General features: G+C 33.5%; 1 protein-coding gene across 1 annotated transcript in view; it reads right to left on the bottom strand.

Annotated features, from left to right (window-relative positions):
• Positions 1-16,952, bottom strand: part of LOC128221944 (low-density lipoprotein receptor-related protein 1B-like) — an 82,075-nt gene that overhangs the window by 16,223 nt on the left and 48,900 nt on the right. Inside the window, exons 12-13 of the mRNA XM_052930655.1 lie at positions 12,574-12,684; positions 6,602-6,718 (exon numbers count right to left, since the gene is read on the bottom strand). Coding sequence (XP_052786615.1) covers positions 6,602-6,718; positions 12,574-12,684 — 228 coding nt within the window. The remainder of the gene's footprint in view (positions 1-6,601; positions 6,719-12,573; positions 12,685-16,952) is intronic.

The raw sequence follows: 16,952 nt of genomic DNA, 5'->3' as shown, positions 1-16,952 counted from the left end.
TACAAATATGTAGGCGCAGTTCTAATGGACCTCTCAAAAGCATTCGACTGCCTGCCACGTGATCTCATCTTAGATAAGCTTAATGCATACGGTCTCTCAACCCAACATGTATCTTACAAACATAAAGCTTGGTCAAATTACCAGTGAGTGGGACTCAATCCTGAAAGGCGTATCACAAGGATCAATATTAGGGCATTTAGTTTTCAACATCTTCCACTTTATCAATAATGCAGCTTTGTATAGTTATGCAGATGACAATACTCTTTCTGTGTGTGATAAAATTCTGATTTTGTTAAGACTACTCTTAAAGAAGAAAGTAACATTTTGATTTACTGGTTTAATTCCAATCAAATGCATGCTACCCTGACAAATTTTAGGCAATTTTAGATAGCTTAAGGTCTGTTAAAGAAATAAAACAATTCAATACACTTAAACACACCATTGTTTGTGAACCTTTGTTTGTGGAGAGCAAGTGAAACTTCAAAGACTAAGCAAATTTTTGACAACCAATACTAAGCTTATTATCTTTAAATCTTTTATCAGATCCAATTTCAACTACTGTCCTGTCGTGTGACATTTTTGTTGCAAGACTAACACAGAAAAATAGAAAAAAAAATACAGAGCTTTAAAAATGTTTTTAATGACTACATCTCAACGTACGAATATCTTCTTCATAGAGTTCAATTGCCAGCATTTCATTTCAGCAGGGAAATATACATTGCTATTGAAACTTACAAATGTCTGTATGGTTTCTCACCAGAATATGTTCAAAACCTTTTAAGACAATGGTGATTATTAAATATGTCTGAGTAAAGAACACTGCAGTAATTTCTTATACGTGCATGATAAACCGACTAGCGGTGTTCTTAAAAATAAAGTAGAAACAGCAGGTCCTTTAAACTTGTGTTGAAAAATACGCTTGGAATATATATATATACTAGAATGTGTTTTTGCATTTTCTCGTATCCGACAGGTAAATCCACTTAGTTTCTTAAATAAAGTTCGTTTTTTCGAACGTTTCCTTTTTATATGCCATACAATAATCTCATACCACTGAAGTATATTCGAGGAGTGTTCGTAAGTATGAAAGGTCAATTTGATTGAGAGTTTTCCGACGAAGTTTGAATTTAAGAGCTTGCATTGAGCAAAGAACCTTCTGTGCTGATATAATATTGTTTTCAATTTGTGACAGGTGCCGTCAGAACTTAGAGTGACTCCTAAGTGTTTGTATGTGTCAAATAAGAAAGTGCTGGTAAATCAAATACAATATTTGGGCGCGGTTTATTTGACAGTGCACAATACATCGCTTGAGTTTTCGATAGATGGAATTGTGTTTGTGTTTATATGTCAACAGGCTGATGTTGTAGACCGACGGGTCATTAATCCTGACTGATTTTTTAAATAAGATTGTATAGTTGTATACGTTTTTAAAAATATAAATTCAAATATCTTTCCTACGCAACCGGATATATAAGTATAGTATTTTATAAACAAGTACGATCGCCTTTTTAAAAAAATGTCAATGTCGAGGTTTAAGTGTATTATATCAGAGAAGATAATACAAAGAGGGGGGGGGGGCATATTGAAGATGAAGTAGCTTTTAACATTTTGTAACTTATTTCATCTAAACCACTAGCTTTGTTAATATCAAGGTTATCAATAATGTAATTTGTTCGGTTTCGGTAACATATAATATTAAGTTATCTCAGTGTGTGTATGATAAACGTCGGCTAAACTAACATTATAATCGTCCATACCAGAGATAGATACCAAATAATCGTTCAAGGAATCTGATTTTTCCAAGTCAGTTGAAGAAAACAAATAATTATCTGGATTAGGCAACAGAAGTATACTATTTCAATTATTTCCATTATTTTTCAGATGCATTCGAACAGTTTTCCAATATAAACGCAGATTTAAGCTATTAAACTAAACCATTCTTTTTCCAAGTTACTGTAAAATATTTTCTTTGCGTGTTTTATCATATATTTCCTTATTTTCTAATATTCGGACAATTCTAGAAGTGTACTCAAGTTGACGTTTAATGATATCATGTAGATTATTGAGTCTCATTGTATCTTTGAATTTGTGGTTAATGGGTTCAGCTGGTATTAGTTATTATCAACCAGAAAAAGAATATTCTCACACGAGAAACACAATTCATGGTTATCAATTTGTGGAAACTTGTCATTAATATCAGGGGAGAGATATTTCTAAGCAAAACAAACTATCAAAGTTTTAAAGCGGATCTTTGATTTAGTCTAATTTTGATCAAATACTACTGTTATTGTGATGAAGTATTGACAAGCTTGTCGTACATTCATTGTTTGGTCCTTGGTATTCCTATTATCGAGCGATTTTGAGTCTTACCAAGGACACAGTTAAATTAAAATAGGGAAGATTTAATTTAGACAATTGTTGTCAGCTTGGTTACTGTGTATATGCATACAGTCGGAAGTGGTTTTATGCATAAGCACGATGCTAGGCGTCATTTTAACCAAGGCCGTTTTTACAACAATATTTGTAAAATAATTCCCGAAAACAGCAAAGCCAAATTATGGAACAATTGCTAATTCCTTAAAATGATCAAAACGGAAAGTACATGAACAAGTAAAACGAACAAATCTTGCGTTGTACAACCCTATTGTAATTTTGTATGCTCATAGGTCATAATGACGTCGACATTTTAACTTAATTGTCAGCGGGTCGCATGAAGCAGTCCACGTGAGTACATTAGAATGAACAGGAGCACAGGACAAGTAAAAGAGAAGGGGAAAGTTAATGAAAATAACATGTATACAAGGAAAAATATTTCAATGAAAACATGAAGAACGAAATAAATAAACTTTCCATATTCGTCATAGGCTATTACAAAACAATGACATGTATTTGAAAGACTTAAGAGACGCATATGGCAAAATGGCATATTCGATTTGTAATCAAACGCAGATTAATACTTATATATAATATTACTTTGTAGGTTTATGAAATAATGCCGGCCATCTTACGTGCAAACTCATTTATAAAAACATATCAAATTAGTGCGCATAATACGACGCAAAAGAAATAGGACCTATGTCGGTCGAATGCAAATGTATTTTAAAAAAAACAACATATTTTTGATTGTGTTTGCGAAAAACTTTTGCGGAATGAAAAAAATACATAATACTTCATTCGGCTGATCTGTGAAGGTATCATTTCTCGTTGCTTGCATTACAATAATTTCGTAATCGACCTTAGGGCTCATGTAAAATTGACCTTTACGCATTAAACGACGAGTGATACAATCCCACCGTATTAACTTAATAAAAAAGTATTGCCTTTTTACTCTGACATATCTTTTATTTCATATCAAGTCCAACTTTAAAAATGCACACTTCACCTGTCTCCTTTTATGTCCATCTTAAAACACATCCTCTGTCTCTTACCCATCTTTCAACATTCAACATGAACATGTCTTTAACAGTTCGATATTTAGTCTACCTTCAACATGAACACGTCCATTGTATCTAATGTATTCCCAATGTAAGCCACATTTCAACATAAACAAATTCATTGTCTCGTCGACATTTTAACTTAATTGTCAGCGGGTCGCATGAAGCAGTCCACGTGAGTACATTAGAATGAACAGGAGCACAGGACAAGTAAAAGAGAAGGGGAAAGTTAATGAAAATAACATGTATACAAGGAAAAATATTTCAATGAAAACATGAAGAACGAAATAAATAAACTTTCCATATTCGTCATAGGCTATTACAAAACAATGACATGTATTTGAAAGACTTAAGAGACGCATATGGCAAAATGGCATATTCGATTTGTAATCAAACGCAGATTAATACTTATATATAATATTATCTAAAGAAACCTCTGGATAGGATTTTGTAGTAATAGGGAGGAGGCAGTTGACAAAATTAAAAAAGGTAAAATTTGACGGTAGCCACTCAAATAAAGTACAATAGGATATATTTTAATTAACGGAATTAAACGTGTTAATATATTTCCAGTCAAAAATTACAATTTTTTTATTTAATTTCTGGTCTAATGATACTAAAACTATACTGATTAATTGATAAACCAACATGATATTGTCTAAATTCACTGACATTAAACTAATTAAAGGTTTTGTTTTGTTTTCTCACTACAATTTGAATTTATTTTATATGTAGATAACAAACCAAGTTAAACTATTTACGAGGTAATATATCATCGGATTAATTTGGCCAATTATTTCCGTTGTTTCGTTGATTTTCACTAATTATTCCAACATTACTTTGTAGGTTTATGAAATAATGCCGGCCATCTTACGTGCAAACTCATTTATAAAAACATATCAAATTAGTGCGCATAATACGACGCAAAAGAAATAGGACCTATGTCGGTCGAATGCAAATGTATTTTAAAAAAACAACATATTTTTGATTGTGTTTGCGAAAAACTTTTGCGGAATGAAAAAAATACATAATACTTCATTCGGCTGATCTGTGAAGGTATCATTTCTCGTTGCTTGCATTACAATAATTTCGTAATCGACCTTAGGGCTCATGTAAAATTGACCTTTACGCATTAAACGACGAGTGATACAATCCCACCGTATTAACTTAATAAAAAAGTATTGCCTTTTTACTCTGACATATCTTTTATTTCATATCAAGTCCAACTTTAAAAATGCACACTTCACCTGTCTCCTTTTATGTCCATCTTAAAACACATCCTCTGTCTCTTACCCATCTTTCAACATTCAACATGAACATGTCTTTAACAGTTCGATATTTAGTCTACCTTCAACATGAACACGTCCATTGTATCTAATGTATTCCCAATGTAAGCCACATTTCAACATAAACAAATTCATTGTCTCTTGACATTTCCTATCTAACCCATCTTTTTACAAGAACACATCCTCTTTCTCCCTTTAAATTCCTATTTAGTATGTCTTTAAACATGTTTTCTATTTTTTTTAATCTAACTTTAATATGTACACAATATATGTCTATTACCTTCCTAATCCATCAACATGAACACATCTTTTGTTTCTTAATATTACCTATCTAGTCTCCATTTAACATGAATACAAACTATTTCTTTTAATATTACAAATCCATTCCACCTTTAACATGAAAACATCTCTGTCTCTTATAATTTCCTATCTAGTCCATCTTCAACATCCAATCCACCTTCGCCTAATTTTCTTTTTTAGACTGCCTTTTACCATGAAGACATTCATAGACGCTTATCAAGTCCACCTTCTACATGAACACATCCACTGTCTCTTAGTATTCCTTAGGTAGTCAGTCTATTCCACTTCCAACATTCGCTGTCCTTAATATTCCCTTTTAGTCCACCGTTTAACATGAACACATCAGCTGTCTCTTTATATTCGCTGTCTAGTCCACTCAGCACAATATATTCCGCTATTATGCCCAATCCAGTCGAACTTCAACATGAACACGTCGATCTCTTAATATAAACTATATAGTCCATTTCTCACATGTCCCTATTCTCTGTCTCATAATATTGCCTATATAGTCAACATATTCACTGTCTCCTATTATTTCTTATCTAGTCTACCATCAACATGGACTATTCCTCTGTCTCTTATTTTTCCCCCATCTATTCTACTCTAATCAATTTTCACTGCTCTAAATATTCCCGTTTTAGTCTAGTTTAACATGAACACATCCTCTGTCTCTTAATATTCCTTATCTAGTCCCCCTTCAACTTGAACACATTTTCTGTCTTTAAAATTGCCGTTTTTAATTCAGCTTTTTACTTAAACACATCCATTGTCCCTAAGTAATCTCTCTCTAGTCAACCTTCAACATGAACACACTCCTCGATATCTTAATATTACCTAAGTGGATCCCTTTTAACATGCACTTATCCTATCTCGATGAACATTATCTGTTCATATACGCATCTAGTCTACCTTCAAAAGCACATCCACTGTTACTTAATATTTAATTAAACATTCCCGATTTAGTCCACCTTCATAATTAACACAACTTCTACCTCTTTATAATCCCCTTTTTAGACCACTTTCAAAATTAACTTATCCTCTGTGTGTCGATATTCCTTATCTATTTGACGTTACTACATAAACACATCCAATGTCTCTTAATACTCGATATTTAGTCCATTTTCAACATATACACATTCGTTGTCTCTGAATATTCAGTATTTAGTCCACTATATAACATGATCACATCCTCGGTTTCTTAATAATCCCTATTAATTCCCTCTTTCGGCATAACCAATTTCTCCGCCTCTAAATATTCTATCTCTAGTGTTTTGCTTTTCATAGATGCATCCACATTTGTACGACAACCTTTATACTTTTAACTATATTTGGAGAGCAGGATATTTTATTTCTTACTTATAAAAAAACTGTGTTTGGAACATTTTTATTACAATTCGCCCTCCCAAACGCAAATGAATTGCTGACATATCATACAAAATATTATTCTAGTATGGCTACGATTTTTGTTTCAGATATGTCTCGATAACGGTGACCAAGATCACTTTTCTTGTCGATTTATTATTCGATAGATTATGGTCGGTATAAACACTATCATTTAAAAAGATATAAACATTCACTTACCACAGTTCTCCTCATCACTTCCATCACTGCAATGCAAGCCGCCATCACATGCCAAACTTTTGCCGATACATTGCCCGGAAGAGCAGCGGAACTGGTCGGTAAGACAGGTTCTCGTCTCTGAAGATATTAATGCGTCTTACATGTATCGTTTATATAATTCCAAACAAGTTCTTGATCCCAATACACGTTACAATATATGAAATATATATATATAAATATTTTGTATCTAGTCCTCCTTTTCACATGAACCAATCCACATGATATAGATATGTTGAATAAAATATGTTTAAATCAAACAAGTTCTTAGTAACTCAGTATTGAATAATTAAACCAAAAAAACCACAACTTTTCGCCCATGTTCTCCACCATGAGGGTTTTGACCAAGTGATTAATTCAATAGAAATTTTTTAAATTATATTTGTAGATACAATTTTGCATTAAAGTATCTACGAGTTAATCGACCGTCGAATGAATGACAAATCTTGTATTTAGTTTTGTAGCTGCCAGGGATTGTTTATTATGCCGTCCCTTTGAACTGATGACAAATAATTTCTATTCCTCGGTAATGAGTGTGTATCGTAATATCTTTTAATATTATATTGATGTATTTATGATATAAGTCATTATAGGTATTGGGATTCAATAACACTAAAATAACTAAAAATGATGTTAAAAACATTAACAAAGTAACGTTGAGTAAATATTCAGCACATGATTCCATTCCGATGGACTGATTTTCAATTTATACTCCAACCACAAAAAAGTTATTTTAGCTTTAAGAAATATTGCTTATCCGTCTCACGGAAATTTCCGAAAGGTCCCGATCGCCTTTCCGGATATGGCGAAAACGATTACGTGTTATTCATGCAAACTAATTAGGTTACAATTTATACAGAAAAAAAGCTGAGTTGAACTTTATTTGATTAAGATGGTCTGCATCTTCAAAGCCAAAAAGTATACTGAGTTTCAAATAACACAGCAATAACGCAAACATCGTAAAAATGCAACCATAAAATAGATTTGAGTACATTTTCAGCCAAGGGTTCAGTTGCCGTAGACTACTCTTAACTCTAGTCCACCTTGAACATGAACATATTCTATGTCTCCTCATAATCCCTATTTAGCCCACCTTTTAACATGAACACATCCCCTGCCTTTTACTATTCCCAATTTAGCCCACATTCAACATTAACACATCAACTATCTCCTTATATTCCCTACTTCGTCCTGCTGCAACATGCTCACGCCAACTGTCTCATTATATTTCCTTTTTAGCCTAACTTTCATTATTATCATGCCCACTGTCTTTTGATATTCTCTTTCTAGATTCATCTTTTAACATGAACAAGCCCACTGTCTCTTGATGTTCCCTACTTAGCCCATCTTTCAAAATGATCAAATCCACTGTATCTTGACAGTCCCTTTCTAGCCTAACTTTCAACATGAACACGCCCACTGCCTCTTGATGTTCACTATCCAGCTTCACCATTCAACATAAACACGCCTACTGTTCCCTTTCTAGCTTTACCTTTCAACATGATCAAGTCTCTTGGTATAACCTTTCTAGCCCGCCTTTCAACATTAAGACATCCTCTATCTCTTTATATTTCCTATCTAGCTTTACCTTTCAAAACTAACATGCCCAGTGTCCTTTGATATTCATTATCTAACCGACCTGTCGACATGAACACGCCCGCTGTCTCTTGATATTCCCTATCTAGATTCACCTTTCAACATGAACACGCCAAGTGCTTAATAGTTCCTTTCTAGCCTACCTTTCGACATAAACACGCCCACTGTCGCTTGTTTTTCCCTTTCTAGCTTTACCTTACAACAATAACACGCCCCTGTCTTTTGATAGTTCCTTTCTAGCTTCACCTTTCACCATGAACACGCCCACTGTCTCCTGATAGAACCTTTCTAGCTTTTCCTTTCAACATGATCACGCCCACTATCTCTTGATATTCCCTTTGTAGCTTCACCTTTCGACATGAACACGCCCACTATCTCTTAATATATCCTTTCTAGCTTCAGCTGTCGACATGACTACGCCTACTGTCCCTTGATATTGCCGTTCTAAATTCACCTTTTAAAATGAACACGCTCACTGTCTCTACATCCTGTCTAGATATATCTTTCTACATGAACACGTTCAATGTTTCTTTATAATCCCTGTCTAGCCCACCTTTCGAAATAAACACGTCCACTGTCTACTGATATTCCCTTTCTAGATTCACCTTTAAAAATGAACACGCCCACTGTCTCTATATACTGTCTAGATTCACCTTTCAACCTGAACACGCCCACTGTCTCTTGATATTCCCTATCCAGCTTCATCATTCAACCTGAACACGCCCGCTGTCTCTTGATGTTCATTAGCTAGCTTTACCTTTCAACATGAACACGCCCACTGTCACTTGATATTCCCTATTCAGCATCACCATTCAACATAAACACATTCTCTGCCTTTTACCCTTTCCTATCTAGCCTACCTTCAACATGATTACATGTACTGTATTTTGATATTCCCTAATTAGCCATTGTATAACATGAACCACATACACCGTCTTTTCTATCTAGTCCTCCATTTTCACATGAACCAATCCACTGTCTTTAACTATTCTATAATTAGTCCTCCTTCCAAATGAACCCATCTACTGTCTCCTAATATTCCCATGTTTTCCAACATTTAACATTAACACATCCCCCGTCTCTTGCCATTCCATACCTAGTCCACCTTTCAACATAAACCCATGTCGTTTCTCAATATATTTCATAAGACAACATTTAAACGTGAACACATCCACTTGTTTAAATAATCCCTGTTTAGTCCACCTTCAACATAAACACTTGCCTCGTCTTTGAATAATCAATATTTAGCATCTTTTAACATGAGCACTTTTAATATATATATATTTTTCGAGGAATGCACAAGTGTCTAAACTTCTAAATGCGTCTTATGCATATGTACCATTTTATAATTCTAAATTTGGTGTTAGCACTACTTTACTTAGTCATTTACGGCCATTCATGGCACAAACGATATTGTCTTAACTTTTCACTGACAATTAAATTATTTAATGGTTCTAGTCAAGTTTTCATACCACGACTAGTATTTAATGCTTATATGTACGGAAAATGTTCTAACTATAGTGTTTACGGGTTGAATGGTCGTAAATAGATAATTTTGACAAATCATTGTCATTGTGTTTCATTGCTGCCAGTAACATTTTATTATGCTGTCCTCAACTTTTGATCTGATAAAAGGCTAACTATTATGCCTAGATATAACTTGCATGTTGTTTTATATTAAATGTGTTCATGTTCATATTCATAAACAGTTAAAGGACTCAAATAACACAAAAATAATACAACTAGCTTTTATAGGTATTCATATTAAAGCGTTGTGTAAACTGAAAGAACAGCATTGTGATGGACTGATTTACACTCAATATTCAAACAAGGGATTTTCAGAAAAATCCCGATCGACTTTTAAGATATGACCGAAATTATCCCATATTTAAACGAGAATAATAATTTTATATAAAAATAAAGCCAGTGCATGAGGGAAATCGGACAGACTATTAATGGGAATTTCGTCGCAAACGGTAAATATATCGGACAAAAAAAACAGCAACATCTGCAAGGAATGCAAATTAAAGCAACCAATTAACACGACATGTTAATCTAAAAAGTGAAACTGCAATGAAAAGAAACAGACAATTAGAAAAAAAAAACTTTTAAAATCAAATTGAAAGAATTTGTTTGACAGGAAAAAAGCATGTATTGCAGTTGTGTGCTAATGTCATCTTGTAAATTATTTAATCAAACATGCCGGAATATCAGGATCTTACTCCACTCTGTGTTTGAAAGAATTTGTGACTTAAAATTTACGCTCAATACACATGCGTACTTTTCTATATTCTGTTCTCATGGTTCTCTATTCAAAATTTGTCGGCAAATACATTGTGGTTATCAAAATAAAAATAAACAACAACAATAAATAACAAAAAGATGTGTGATATTTGTTGAGGTGGTATACTTGAGTTTGTTTACACGTGTGATAACGGATGAATATGTATACAATAATGTTTTTAATAAGGTGATTTCATATTGGCCCAGTTAATTATTCGGGGTTAGCTGCATTTGTCTGAGCCCGAAGGGCGAACCACTACTAATTAAAATGAAATCAAATAATGAATAAGTATTGTATTAATTAACGTTAACGTATTGTACGACATCTTGGTTAAAAACATTCTAATATTTTACTTTCATTTTAGATTTGAAGCTTATTTATCTCTTTTTCATTCATGGTTTCTGCTTTTCTAGACTTGACGTTGCTGATTTTGACAAGCATCATTTATGGTGACATTGCACAGACTTATGAATTAAGCACTGCACACTTCTAAGGAAGCATATCTTTTTGTGGTTATTTCGGTAAGTCAGTTTGTTCACCTTCGTCGTCCATTTTGTCGATGTACCAAATATAATTGTCGTAAAATCCACCAACAGGTTAAACACAACTGTAATATCAAATCGTACACAGTGGTTGAAGTATTTAATAGGATAGTAATCCAAAATAGGTTTTAAACGAAGCACAAAATATCTAATACAGTCGGAAAACCGGAAAACTAAATGGGTACCTTTTAAAACCTTTTAAAATTGTTTTGATACCCAATGAAAATTGTCCATTTCTCAAATCCTGTATTTGACGAGTTAAGTAGCCAATCAAATCGTCGAAAACTCATATTGGCCGATTTTGGTCGGATTGGGCCGAGTTTTGGAATATATATTGTCGTCAATTGGCTAGTATTAGTGCTACGATTGTCCACGTATCGCGTCAAATACGTGATAGTTGAGTAATAATATAGTTATACTCTCCTCACGCTTTATTTGATGTATAGTATTGTATTTTTTTTTAACTTTAATTGTTGAAATTTGGACTCATATGATATATTTGATAATCAAGCTGGTTTACGAATGGTTATTTTGCCATATGTATTTGAAAATAACTAATTTAATGGCATGCACGTTTGTATCCAGCGTTTAACAAAGTTAAACTGCACACTAGATAATTTTTCCAAGGTATATTTTACTTGTAATCCTTACCTGTATTCTTATTTTGAAATCGCATTAAGCATAGTGCGCATCTACTTCCATAATACGACGCAAATAAAAAAAGACCTTTGTCGGTCTATTATTAATTCCTATTAAACCCAACTTTAAACATGAACACATCCACTGTCTCTAAATACTGCGTTGTAGTCAACCATTTTACATGAGCACATCCACTATCGCTCAATAGTCTCTATTTAATCTACCTTTGCACATTAACACATCTACTGTATCTATTTCCACTCAAGTCCACTTTTTGACATGAACACATCCACTGTATCTAAATATTATCTCTCTAGTCCACCTCTTAAAATAAACCCATGACCTGTCTCTAAACATTCCGTTTTTAGAAAACAATTTAGCATGGAAGATCCAATGTCTCTAAATATCTCTTTAGTCCACCCTTTAAAACGAACACATCAACTGTCTCCAAATACTACGTTTTCAGCCAACTGTTTAGCATCAATACACTCACTTTCTCGTCCTGTTCTAATTTAAGTCCTCCTTTGAACATGAACACATCAACTGTCTTGTAATAAATGGAAGACGAACTTTTCATTTTACACGTTCTTTGAGAAGAGGGTTACGATAGTTTAAATCTCAAAAAACATATACACAGGAGTACCAACATTGTATTACAGTTCGCCTTGCAGGACATAAATGTAATACTGACAAATCATACAACAAATTATGTTATTATACGTTAAATGGCTACACCTGTCAATGCGGATTTTTTAAAAGTCTATTGATAATAATGCCTTACACTTTGTAACAGGGAAAATCTGTATTTTGAATTTCTAATTCGACGGTTTATGATGTGTATAAATACCAATCATAAAATGATCAATTTCACTTACCACAGTTTACCTCATCATCTCCGTCAGGGCAGTCTAAACTTCCATTACAAACATTACTCTCCCGTATACACTTTCCGGAAGAGCAAAGGAACGCGCCGGATGCACAGGTGTCTGAATATATTAATGCGTTTTACACATTTAACATTTCTAATTCTAAATTAGGTGTTAGCAACAATATGCTGGGTTATCAAAGAAAATCCAATAATGTCTCAACTTTTCAATGTCAATGCAATAAATTAAAATGGACTAGCGTTGCTTTCGAAAACAATATGAATTAAATATGTAGATAAAAAATGGAGTTATAGTGTTTACGGATTTAACGATCAATGAATAAATCTAAGTATTGTCATTTATTTTATTGTTGCCAGTGACTATTTATTATGTTGTTCTGAATTTCTGAACAGATAAAATGCAAAGAAGGTATGGTTATATATTATTTCTGAAAAGTCGACTTTCCGGATATGGCGGAACGTTCACGTGGTATTCATAAACACTAATTAGTCTAGAACTAATCCTATTAAATAGACATAAAATATTGCAAACGGTCAGAATATCTGACAAAACAACTGCAAAGTCTGCAATGATGTGCATTATGGTCACCAAACATGAGGTTGAAAAAAATAGTCTGACAGGTATGTAAATATATGTTGCATGATTTTTTTATAATATTGTATTATGGTGTATGCTAGTGACAGAAGAAAGACTTCTTAAGACAATTGATCTATGGGAGTATATCACTTCTTGTTGCCTGCGTACAAAGTACATCCACTCGACCTTTTGCCTCGTACGATATCAAATTTACACAAGCAAAGAGAAGTGACCCAACTCCAATATATCAACCGAATCGCTGAACATGGCTTATTTACTCCACTTTGTAATGTGAACACATCATTTTGTTAGTCCTTTTTGAGTTCTACTTATAACATTAAAACACCCAATGTCCCAAAATAGTCCCTATTAACTCAAATTTGTAACATGAACAATCTACTTTCAACATGAACACATCCCCAAATAGTCCCTATTAGCTCAAACGTACTACATGAACACAACAACTGTCAATAAATAGTTCCTATTAATTCTATTTTTAATACAAACGCATTCACTTTCTCTACATTTTCCGTTTTAAGTCCGACTTCAAAACATAAACACATCCAGTCTCTTCATATTTCTTATTCTTCCCATTTTTACACTTAAAAGCCCACTGTCTCTAAAATGTCTTAATGTATTCTTTTTTTAAGATGTGGACACAACCACTGATTCGTAATAATCCATATCTAGTCCACCTTCATCACAAACACACACTCTATGTATTAATATTCCCTATCTAGTTCGTTTCCATTTACAGAACAGACACGTACGCAGACCTTATGTCCCCTACCTAGGCCACCAAGCACATGGACACATCAACATGCTCTAGATTCTTGCCTATTAAGCCCACTTTAATGACAGCACATCATCTGTTTTGAAATATTCACTATTTAGCACACCTTCAACATAAACGTATCCGATGTCTCTTGATATTTCCTATCTACATCGCCTTTAACATGTCGAACTTACTGCCTCTAAATATTCCTTAAGTAATCCACCTTTTAACATGAACACGCCCAAGGCTTTTAATATTCTCTATCTTGTACACCTTTAACATAAACTCATCCACTGACTGTTAATTTTGCCTATCTTGCCGCCATCAACATAAACACACCCACTGTCTGTTTAATTTGCTATCGAGAAAAACCCTACCCATCAACACATCTTCTGTCTCTGTTGCACACGAAGTCCACCTTCAACATTATCACATTGCATGTCCCTTAATATTCACAACATAGCCCACCAGTAACCGAAACACATCCACTGTCTTTTAATATTCCCAATCTAGTTTGCCTTTTAACATGCCAATCCTACTGTGTCTAAACATTTCTAATTTTATACATATTTTGAAATGAATCCATCCGAGGCTCTCAATATTCCCTATCTATACTTATGTTAAAACCTTCAGAAACAAGCTCAGTAGCCAAAAGTTTAAACATAAACCCGGTGTGGGTGGCACAGGGTAAACTTCAAAGACATAGAACACAAAAACGTAAAATCACAAACAAGAAACATGAGACAACAGCATAAAACTCCACAAACAGCACAGTGCATATATACTATAACAACACATCTTAATTAAACTTTTGCGTTCTTGTAGAAGGTACATCATGTAACATGCAAAACGATTGTGCCACGAGTTTTTCCAACATCAGACATAACCCTTTCTCAAAACGCCACATAAAGAAAAAAAAAAGATTACACATTAACTATGAATCCGAATGAAATATTACATATTGAAAATACACATACGCATACCAACGAGATAGTTGCGCTGCCTCGGTCAACATTATAGTTCTCAGATTGACATTTATCGATAGCGCCCTCACAGGAATATGTCATTTATAGAATATTCCCCAGAAGAAGAATATTCTCACACGAGTCACAAGCAATTTATATGTCCTATAATTCTATTCTAAGATAAGGATTGAGATACAGAAGAAAACATTCACTCTGATATTCATTTTCTCCCTTTAGCGTTCAGGGAGATGTTCTAGGTCTAAGTTCTAACTACACAAAGGTCTAAAGGAGGTCGAATAATTTTTTTAAAGAACTGTCTTTTTGGAACAAACATCATGATCATCAATGTGTAGAACATCATCATTAATATCAGGAGAAAATAATGATTCTACGTGAAACACAAAGTATCATTTTTAAGCTGTTATTTAATGTAGTCTTATTTTGATCGAATACTTCTGATATTGTGGTAAAAAATTGGAACGCATGTCGCATGATCATTAGTTGGTCCTTGGTAAAACTCGATGTCGCACGATAAAAGGATTTAACTTGGCACCATCAAACTAAAATGTGCTAGATTTAGACAATTGTTATCAGCTAGGTTATTGTGTTCATGAATACAATCGGTGCTAGTTGTATGCGTAAGCACAATAACTATGCTAGGAGTCATTTAAACCAAGGCAGTATTTACAACAAGAACTGCAAAATAATTACCGAAAACAGATATAATGAAAACATTTGTTAATTCCTTAAAATGTCTTATACGGAAAATACATGGATGAGAAAAACGAAACAATCTTGCGTTTTACAATCGTATTGTAATTCGGTCCGTTCCTAGGTCACAGCAAATCATTTGATGACGTCGAACAGGAAAAGATAAGCAGGAAGTAAATAAATAAGCACGAATAAAAGGAAAATCATTGCAACGAAAGAATGAAGATTTAAAAAATAAATAAACTGAAACCTTCCCATACCCGTCTTAGGCTATAAGAAAGATATTTGATAAATATTTGATAGACTAAAGAGATGAGTTTAGCGAAATGGCATATTCCATTTGTAAACAAATGCAAATTCAATCATTGTTATATATTATCTGCAGGATCCTGACAAGAATAAATAGGACTTTGAAACAAAAGGGATTCGAATGTTGACAGTTTAATAACATAAAGGTAGAATTTGACGGTTTCATTGCAACGCAAATACAACACAATATATTGTAGTTATAGGAAAAAACGTATTAGTCCATTGCCAGTCAACAATTACAATAAAACTAAAACACGTTCGCTTAGCACAATTTTCCTAATAATATCCATCAGGGCATGACGTGGATTTAAGATTTTATATGAGTAACACTATAAATACGTTAAAAAAGGTCTCGTTATACATTATTACATCCATCATCGCAGCTCCATGAGATGCCATTACATAGGAAATCGTTACTGATGCATTGCCCAGTAGAGCAATGGAAACTGTTAGATGCACACGTTCTCGTCTCTTAATATATTAATGCATGAAATGCAGGAATCATTTATATAATATCCTTTTCGATGTTAGCAACACTTTATTGAATCCTATTTAGCCCAAAAAACATTGTCTTTTGTGTTCAATAAGCATGAAACTAAGTAAAACTGACTGGTTTTGTTTTTATACTACAATTTTAATCCAATGTGTAGTTAAAATGTCAAATTATACTGTTTAGGTTCAACGATCATCGGATTAATTGAAAAATAATTGTCGTTGTTTCTTATTGCTGCCATGGACTCTTTATTATGTTACTCTCCACTTTTGAGCAATACGGTTATACGTTTATTATGTTGTATTCATATTCAAGGTCATAATTTATATATTGGGATTTAAATAACACAGAATGAAAGAACTATTGTGAAAGAGCATCACTAAAGTAGCGTTGAACAAGTTTTTAGTATATAATTCGATTCCAATGGACTTATTTTTAATATTCCAGCTATAACATTTGTTTCGAAGGCAAATGGAATATTGACCGGCCAGCTGTCTCACGGGAATTTTCAAAACCAGAACGCATTTCCGGATATGGC

The sequence above is a fragment of the Mya arenaria genome, chromosome 16 (assembly GCF_026914265.1).
Source record: "Mya arenaria isolate MELC-2E11 chromosome 16, ASM2691426v1".
Classification (NCBI taxonomy): Eukaryota; Metazoa; Mollusca; class Bivalvia; order Myida; family Myidae; genus Mya; species Mya arenaria.
This window is presented reverse-complemented; position numbering and strand designations above follow the sequence as displayed.